General features: G+C 37.0%; 1 protein-coding gene across 2 annotated transcripts in view; it reads left to right on the top strand.

Annotated features, from left to right (window-relative positions):
- The window catches only part of CSE1L (CSE1 chromosome segregation 1-like (yeast)), a 60,264-nt gene that overhangs the window by 19,719 nt on the left and 30,636 nt on the right, over nucleotides 1–9,909 (top strand). For both annotated transcript variants that reach the window (XM_006758806.2, XM_015560720.1), the window contains exons 2-6: nucleotides 1,142–1,237; nucleotides 5,896–6,038; nucleotides 7,876–7,977; nucleotides 8,056–8,201; nucleotides 8,543–8,633. In XM_006758806.2, the coding sequence (XP_006758869.1) occupies nucleotides 1,153–1,237; nucleotides 5,896–6,038; nucleotides 7,876–7,977; nucleotides 8,056–8,201; nucleotides 8,543–8,633 (567 nt within the window). In that variant the 5' untranslated portion in view covers nucleotides 1,142–1,152. The remainder of the gene's footprint in view (nucleotides 1–1,141; nucleotides 1,238–5,895; nucleotides 6,039–7,875; nucleotides 7,978–8,055; nucleotides 8,202–8,542; nucleotides 8,634–9,909) is intronic.

Below are 9,909 nucleotides of genomic sequence, written 5' to 3'. Positions count from 1 at the left end.
TAATATTACCATGTTTGTCTATTATTAGATAGGATGTGTACACACACACACTATATGCATATTTAATCCTTACCAGAAGATATTTTTCCATTGATTTTTAGAGAGTGAAAGTGAGAGGAAAAGACAGAGAGGAAATATCATTGTGAGAGAAACACATTGATTGGTTGCCTACTGCACGATCCCCAACCAGGGCCTGGACTGGGGAGGACCATGTTTGTCTATTATTAGATAGGATGTGTACACACACACACTATATGCATATTTAATCCTTACCAGAAGATATTTTTCCATTGATTTTTAGAGAGTGAAAGTGAGAGGAAAAGACAGAGAGGAAATATCATTGTGAGAGAAACACATTGATTGGTTGCCTACTGCACGATCCCCAACCAGGGCCTGGACTGGGGAGGAGCCTGCAACCAAGTTATGTGCCCTTGACCAGAATCAAACCTGGGAATGTTCAGTGTGCTTTGTCCACTGTACCAAACCAGCTATGGCAGAAGTTTTTTTATATATTTAGGTGCTAATATATGATACTGGATGCATATATGTTTACTGCTTTAATTTTTAATTTTTTACCACAGGACTTTAAAAAATATTTTTTGTGAGCCTTTTTACCCTTTGCTTTGTTTCTAAATTAGATCAACTTTATGGTGACTTTGATCAAGCCTTCAATTTTGCTTTTCTGTGCCTATCTTTTTAAAATTATGACATGTTATTTCTTCTCCTTTATATCAAAATTATCTCACCATTGTTTCACAAAAGCCCCTCTTAGGTCAGAGTCAGGTTTATAGTCTATGCCCAAACATAGCAAGAATAACTTTCAGAGCCTTAGCCGGTTTGGCTCAGTCGTTGGCCTGCGGACTCAAGGGTCCCGGGTTCGATTCCTGTCAAGGGCATGTACCTTGGTTGCGGGCACGTCCCCAGTGGGGAGTGTGCAGGAGGCAAGCTGATTGATGTTTCTCTCTCATTGATGTTTCTAACTCTATCCCTCTCCCTTCCTCTCTGTAAAAAAAATCAATAAAATATATTTTTAAAAAAAGAATGTCTTTCAGAGGGAAGACTGATAACATGAAATGATTTTTATATGCAAATTACTGTGTTCGCCTGTGACCAATTACCCAAGCCTCATTTCTTGTTTTAGGTTTCATTGCAATGGAGCTCAGTGATGCAAATTTGCAAACGCTAACAGAATATTTAAAGAAAACTCTTGATCCTGACCCTGCCATCAGACGTCCAGGTAAAGAGAATAAATATTGTTTGTGGTTGATGTATTCTTAAAGGACAGGTGAGGGAAAACTTTATGCAAACTGCTGTTTGTAAATATAGATTTTTAAAAATATATATTTACAGAAAAAAAAAAGATTTACACTTGGATTCTCAGTTTATTTTTCATTCTGTAGCCACAAAGTGTATGGTTGGCTGTCTTCAACTGTTATAACATAGGATGGTGTGGGGTTTTTTGGGGTTTCGGTTTTTGAGTAAAATAGCTTTTATTTGTCCTCCTCTGGAATATAAAGTACTAATATGTTTAGAATGCTTTGTCCCTTCATTTTTTTTTGAAATTTCTTACACCTGCCAGTTTTAGAAAGATAATAATTGGGGCATAGAGATGAGTGTTAACTGCCTAAAAAGTGATTAAGTGAATGAAACCAGGCAATCAGACACTCCATGCTTACCTTCATGCTGGGATTGATTTAATTATTACATTTTAAGACCTAGGGTTCTTTTCTACCCCCTTTCTCCCAAATATAATCAGTTTCCATGAGAAACTTAGTATAAACTTAGACTTGCAATCTCAGGTGCCCACAGGAATCGGATGTGAAGGTAAATGAGGGAGCAGGCCAAGTGGGGACTGGTAATCTCCTGTGACTATATGCTTTGGTTAAGGGGCAGTTATTATTTGGAACCAGCTATCTTAGGGAGATTCAAACTAGTTTTGCAAAATCGTTTCCAGCTTTACTTGAAAAATAAGGGTGTTTATATGAAATGTCCTTACTTTTAAATGATAGCAACTAATAACTTTGAACAATTTTGAAATTTATACAGATTTAATTTTGAGGACCATATATGTCCTGTGAGTAGTCAGTTGAGGATCCTTGATGTAAGCCATATTATCCAGAAATGCTGTTAATCTGCTTCTTTAGAATTTACTAATGTGCATGCTCATGAAGAGGATTTTGGAAGGGCCCCATGAAGACATAGATGAATGCGTGTGTGTGTGTGTGATACTGATGTTATATGTAAAACAGAATTGTAAACATGTTAATACAGTCATCCTAGCCTTTGTGATTTCTGAGAGGAAACATTTGTGAACTTCCCATTAGTGCTTAAAGAAGTAATGTGTTCTTGGATAAAGGGAAATTAATGGCTCTAATCTTCTTAGAGTTTCTCAGAAAGCCTCTGCCAACATTATCTATTAAAAATATTTTTAATAATTGTGTCTTGTAAGGTGAAGGTGGCATTTTTTTATGAATCCAGGACAGAGTGTAGGAATAAACTGGTGTTTCTGGGAAGAGTTGTGGACATATTTCTCAGGGATTAGTAGTAGACTGACTCAACATCTTAATAAAATGATATGGAGGTGGCAATGTATAGTGGATTCCAGCCTACAGATACCACTCTTCTCATGGGTTATTGAGATGTGACAGGGGTATAGGTAAACTGGAAGACATTTTGAAGCTCATTGAGTATGTGGAAAATGTCTGTGAATATTCTGAGCGCAAATTGAGGAAAATGAACACAGAAAGGAATAGACTTAAACTCATGAGAAAATTGCTTCCAAGACATTAATTATAATTTAAGAAAGAGACCTGGCAGTCTGTATGAGCTTTCCCCCAAATCATGGATATAGTGTGCTGCCCTGTACAAAATGCTGACACTGAGGAAACAGTGAAAGCCTGGTAGACTGGTACAAAACTGGGTCTGCTACATGAAAACATGTTCCAGTTCATTTCTCATCTTTCAAGAAAGACATGGTGACACAAAGCAGGAAAGGTTTGAGGATGGAAGCTAAACTCTTGGGACTCAATTTAGAGAGAGAAAAAAGTGTTAAATCATATTATTTTTTAAAATACATATCTTTTATTGATTTCATAGAGGAATATTAAATCTCCTAGGTTTACTCATTACACAATGAAGGTGTGTAGCACTTCTAATTTTTCCTATCTTTTTTTTAATATATATTTTATTGATTTTTTACAGAGAGGAAGAGAGAGAGATAGAGAGTTAGAAACATCGATGAGAGAGAAACATCGATCAGCTGCCTCCTGCACACTCCCCACTGGGGATGTGCCTGCAACCCAGGCACATGCCCCTGACTGGAATTGAACCTGGGACCCTTCAGTCCGCAGGCCGACGCTCTATCCACCGAGCCAAACCGGTTTTGGCTAATTTTTCCTATCTTAAGCCTCACTCATTCCAATGATCCAATACCTATTGAAAAGACCTGCTGACCAAACCAGTATTATATGAAATGCTGAAAGGTATCCTTAAGAAGAGGAAGAAGAAGAAAAAGGTAAAGATACAAGTAATGAAAAACAAATACACATCTATCAACAAGTGAATCTAAAAATCAAGTGAATAAATAATCTGATGAACAGAAAAAGAAAAAAAAAGACCTGCTGTTAGCACCTATTATTTTCTACCATAATATGATTTGGCCCGGCCCGTGTTGCTCAGTGGTTGAGCGTCGACCTATGGAATAGGAGGTCATAGTTTGAATCCTGGTCAGGACACATGCCCAGGTTTTGGGCTCAATCCCCAGTGAGGGTTGAGGCAGTCGATCAATGATTTTCTCTCAACATTGATGTTTCCATCTCTCTCTCCCTCTCCCTTCCTCTCTGAAATCAATAAAAATATATTTTTGATAGATAGATAGATAGATAGATAGATAGATAGATAGAGGCTTCTTTAGTCAGAGTTGCCAGGATCATTGATTGGCTGCTTACACCACCCCATTGGGGATCGAGCCCATAACCTGGCCATGTGACCTGATTGGGAATCAAACTGTGACCTCCTGGTCCAGGTCAAGACTCAACCACTGAACAACATTGGCCAGGCTAAATCATATTGTAGGAAATACTAGGTGCTAACAGCAGCTTTTTTAGTAGGTATTAGATCCTTGGAATGGGTAAGGCTTAAGATAGGAAAAATTAGAAGTGCTATACACCTTCACTGTGTAATCAGTAAACTTAGGATATTTAATATTTCTCAGTATAGTATCAATGTGAATATGTGTTAAAATCTTGGTATAACTTTATTGGTGGTATTAGAAATGTGTATATCTAGAGGAAAACTGAAGTCTAGTGTGGTTGAATAAGGACAAGACTAAAACTTTTTCAGTGATGAAATATTCTGGCTCTGTGATCTTTGACAAGTTACTTAACCTCAGTGGCCTTGTCTTTAAAATTGGGATAGTATTACCAATAGTATTAGTGACAACTTAATGAAATAATATATGTGAGTAAAGCTCCAAATATATAGTTAGTAATAACATATTAGCCATAATTAATTCATTTAATCTTGATCACAGTAATACTGTAAAAGAAATAATAACTACCATTACTAATCTAATAAAAGAGAAACATGCAAATTGACCATACCTCCACTACACCCACAAGGCACGCCCACCAGCCAATCAGGAGCAGATATGCAAATTAACCCAACTAAGATGGTGGCGGCCATGGAGCTGGAGTGAGCAGGAGGCTTGGGTTGTCCCCGGCAATGGAGGAAGCCAAGCTTCCCGCCTGCCCTGAGCTCTGCTCAAGGCTACAAAGTTTCAATTATAGAAGATAAATAAATCCCAGATACCTGCTTCCAGCCCGCAGTCCATGGCCAGCCTGAAAACGACCATCAGCCCTTCACCCAGGCTGGCCAGGCACCCCAGCGTGAGCCTCCCACCCTGAAGGTTCTGTGGGCAGCCTGAAAACGGCCCTCAGCCCCTCCCCCAGGCTGGCCAGGCACCCCAGCGGGACCCCCACCCTGATCCAGGACACCCTGCAGGGCAAACCAGCTGGCCCTCACTCATGCACCAGGCCTCTATTCTATATAATAAAAGGGTAATATGAAAATTGACCCTAACAGCAGAATGACTGGGAATCACTGGTCACTACGACAGACACTGACCACCAGGGGGCAGATGCTCAATGTAGGAGCTGTCCCCTGGTGGTCAGTGCGCTCCCACAGGGGGAGCTCTGCTCAGCCACAAGCCAAGCTGATGGCTGCCAGCACGGCGGTGGTGGCGGGAGCCTCTCCCGCCTCCTCAGCAGCGCTAAGGATGTCCGACTGCAGCTTAGGCCTGCTCCCCGCTGGCAAGTGGACATCCCCCGAGGGCTGCTGGGCTGCCAGAGGGATGTCTGACTGCCAGCTTACGCCCGATCCGCCCCCCTGGAGCGGGCCTAAGCCAGCAGATGGACATCCCCTGAGGGGTCCCAGACTGCAAGAGGGCACAGGCCGGTCTGAGGGACCCTCCAAGTGCACAAATTTTTGTGCACCAGGCCTCTAGTAGTACTAATAATAGCCCTTCTGGAACAAGGTAGGGTGTATAACTTTTGACCTAAAGTCACTTAAACTCTCTAAGAAGCAGGTTCTCCTTCAGATGGGATGGTATTCTGATGAGGCCACATTATAGGTTTGTGTGAATCAGGTGAGTCAAATGACTTGAAAACTGAGGTATTATGTAAGTTTAATATAACATCATATATAGTCCTGTTAATAGATAAGGAAAGTGAGGCTCAGTAGACCCTTGATAGGTTTTCGAAGGGAATCTTTTCCATTTTATGATGCTTCAATCAGACATGTATATGTTTATGTTTATGTATATGTATAGTTACACAAATACATAAAGTAGAAAGATTTGGTTATAATAATGAATATAACATGGAAATTCTTTTATAGCTGAGAAGTTTCTTGAATCTGTAGAAGGAAATCAGAATTACCCACTGTTGCTTTTAACATTACTGGAGAAGTCCCAGGATAATGTTATCAAAGTGTGTGCCTCCGTAACATTCAAGAACTATATTAAAAGAAACTGGAGAATTGTAAGTATTTTGTGAATACATAGTTCAATACCCTGTATGTTTATAAGATTTATATATGCAGTGCTCCTGAAAGATTTGGACACAGATTAAAGATAAAATTGAACAGGACCCTCCACAGCAAAGTATTAACAAGTCAAATGCAAAGAGTATAAAAATATACACCATGATCAAGTGGGATTTATCCCAGGTAGCAAGGCTTGTTCAACATTCAAAAATTAATTAATGTCTTGACTTGGGGTGGTGAACACACAATACAATATATAAATGATGTATTATAGAATTGTATACCTGAAACCTATATAATTTTACTAACCAATGTCACCCTAATAAATTTAATTAAAAAGTTAAAAATTGATTAATGTAATTCATCACATCAGTAGACAAAAAAAAAAAAAAGAGGAAGAAGAAGAATCAACTCTGGCCAGGTAGCTTTTTAAAAACATTATATTGGAAGTCTTTGCTAATGCAGTAAGAAAAGGAAATAAAAAGAGCAAAGGAGGACATAAAACTGTCTTTGTTCACAGATGGCATGATCGCCTATGTAGAAAATTTGAAAGGACACTTTTCCAAAGTTCCTGTTTCATTTGAATTCATATAGATTACTTCAACATTAATCCAGGTTGCTAGAGGGTTGTGAAACTAGGTTTTAACCTCCATTTTATTCTAGCTCATTGTCTACTGAAGAGACATATGGGAAAACAGTCTATGTGAATAACTGAAGCAGTTTGTATTGTGGACTGGGAAAAATTATATAAAGCTGAAAATTATATATGTGAAAATTTGTAAAACGCAAAATAACTTTGAAGTTTTTGATAAGGGATTGTGCCCTATGTCTTGTGTGATATGGAAATGTATACTAATTTTAAGGTGACTCTTATTGTGCTGCAGTTTACTGACTAGTATAAATTTGTTATAAATTAAGAAACAGATATTGGGGGTGATTTTGCCCACCAGACAATATTTGGTAAAATGATGGTTGTCACAGCTTGGGGTGGGGAGAGTGGGTGTTATTGGCATCTAATGGGTAGGGATGTATGTAACCATCCTACAATATACAAGAAAGATTCCTACAACAAAGATTTATCTGACCCAAATAGTCAGTAATTCCAAGGTTGAGGAAACTTGGCTTAGGATAAAGAAGAAAAAAAAGAGAAAATTGTTTTATGGTGATAGCAGTAATGATAATTATTTAGAAATTATTACCATTGGCAAAAATAGTTAGCTTTTCTAAAAAGTCAACTTTAAATCTTCTTAAATATTTATTTAGAATCCTTTTTCTTCCATAAAATAATTTAAAAGTAGTAAATACTAGTTTAAGCTTGGTATCTTTAATAAGCACATGTGAGAAAAATTCTTAAAATGTTTAAAAATCCCTCCCTCTACCTCCATCTTGATTTGTAAACTACTGAGACTTCTACAAGACCTGGATGCATTCAAACTCATAATGGTCAAGAGGTTTTCATTGAAAAAGATCTTTGACTTAAGGTGAGAGTCAAAATTGAATCTTTTGAAGATAAATATGGACTAAGTTGCATATATAAAGATTTTAATCACATGTTTTGATTAGTTTATAAAACTGGAGTCTTAATTGGCATCAGGGAGTCAGAAGCTCATTAATTTGTATGTAAAATATTTGCATTGGGATGGAATATACATTTTTCTAATCAAAGGATTCATGCTTTCATGAGCGTAAAGGAATCTGTGACTCAGGGCCTACCTTTCTCTATGCTTTTCTTAGAAAACCAGGAAATAAATGGTTCTACTTTATCTACAAATCCATCTATCTGGTCATGGACATGGATTTTATGTTACTTGCTCATGGATACTTTGTTTTTAGGTTGAAGATGAACCAAATAAAATTTGTGACGCTGATCGAGTAGCCATTAAAGCCAACATAGTTCACTTGATGCTTAGCAGCCCGGAACAAATTCAGAAGCAGGTAATGTAAGGCCCTGTTTTCTAGGTAGGCTTGTTTGTAGAGTTTTTGTCTAATTAATCTGTTTCCTCCTCTTCTCAGTTAAGCGATGCGATTAGCATAATTGGTAGAGAAGATTTCCCTCAGAAATGGCCTGACTTATTGACAGAAATGGTGAATCGCTTTCAGAGTGGCGATTTTCACGTTATTAATGGAGTCCTTCGCACAGCACATTCTTTATTTAAAAGGTATTGATATATAAACTCATACTTTTAAAATACTTTTTTTCATGTTTTTGCTTGTGTAAGCAGTTCATATTTCTGTGATTAATGTCATTCCTTTAAATATAATAATCCTGGAATAAGAGCATAAGTCTCTTAATTCATTAGTATGTTTCTTCTTAGGCAGGATGTTTATTTCATATTGCCCTATCATCTGTAACATACCTAGTCTCCTTAAAATGAGCTTGATTCTTTTAAAAAGAAAGCCAAGAATTTCAGAAAATTAGATTTTTCTCTAATCTATTCTTAAGGAACCAAAGCTAGTAAGCAAAAACTTGTAAGTTGCCTATTTTATCTTAATTTTCTAGATACCGCCATGAATTTAAGTCAAACGAGTTATGGACTGAAATTAAACTTGTTCTGGATGCCTTTGCTTTGCCTTTGACTAATCTATTTAAGGTATGGAATAATATAATTGCTTAATGTTTATTGCTTAAATATTTAAATAAATTTTGTTTAAGAGAAACCTTTGAAAGCTTATTTTATAGGTAATATTTAGAGCACCATTTCTTTTGAAAAATCTCAAACGTACACAGAACTAGAGCAGATGGTATATCATGAACTCCCATGTATCTATTATCCAAGGTAAACAGTTGCTAACATTTTGGTTTTTAAAAAATTTATGCTTTCCTCTCATTTTGTAGGAATATTGAAAAGCAAATTCCAGGCATCAATTATTTCACTCAAGTATTTGAGTATGTGTCTCTAAATGAATAGATCCACATTTTCATTTGTCTGTTTATGTAGTTTAATTAACATCTTGTAGCAAACAAGCTACTTCCTTGAACATGTTCCTTACCTTTTAGACAATCCTGTAATATTAAAAGATATATTGTTAACCTTTTTGTCCAGATAAGGATAGAGGGTTCAGTATCCCACAGGCCTCAAACCTACTTTTGCTGACTCTAGAGAAGGTGCTCATTTTCTAGTTTTGAAAGGGAAAGTCGTGGGTGGAGGATGGGGATTTAATGGGGGGGATGAGGACACATTTATAATACCTTAACTAATAAAGAGTTTTAAAAAATGAAATAAAATTACCCCATTAAAAAAGAAAAGAAAAGAAAGGGAAAGTTGTGTGACAGTTACAACTTTCTAAAATGTAGAGTGTACACAAGATTTTTCATGGTTAGAACAGCTTACTGATGGTACATTTTTATTTTAAAAAACAACACTGGACAAAATGTGATCAGTTTTTTCCATCTATTGGCAAAGATTTCTACTTCTTTTTAATAATGTTAAAAGTCTTAGCTGGAGTGCAATGAAACAAACATTTTGGTGTCCTGTTCATTGGATTAAAAATGATACTACCGTATTTGCCGGCATATAAGACGACCCCCTAACATTTCCACTCAAAATACAGAGTTTGTTATATACTCGCCGTGTAAGACTACCCCCTCTTCCGCACACCTTCCACACACCAAATAAAAGGTAAAACAATATCAGATTTGATTTTAACATTTTAATTTATATTCAAATGCTTATGACATGCAGGAAAACTGTCACAAGGCTGTATGTAATCAAACATATACATAAAACAGTGCAAGTTTATTACCGGTAAACATACCGGTAATTCACTAAAGAAAACACACTCTATAGACTGGTACCATAGATGCTTCTCAGGAACACAGGCAAGCAGCCCACAACCTAGAGGGACTGTCAATGATAGAAGTAAGAT

This window comes from Myotis davidii, unplaced genomic scaffold (assembly GCF_000327345.1).
Source record: "Myotis davidii unplaced genomic scaffold, ASM32734v1 scaffold935, whole genome shotgun sequence".
NCBI classification, from domain to species: Eukaryota; Metazoa; Chordata; class Mammalia; order Chiroptera; family Vespertilionidae; genus Myotis; species Myotis davidii.
This window is presented reverse-complemented; position numbering and strand designations above follow the sequence as displayed.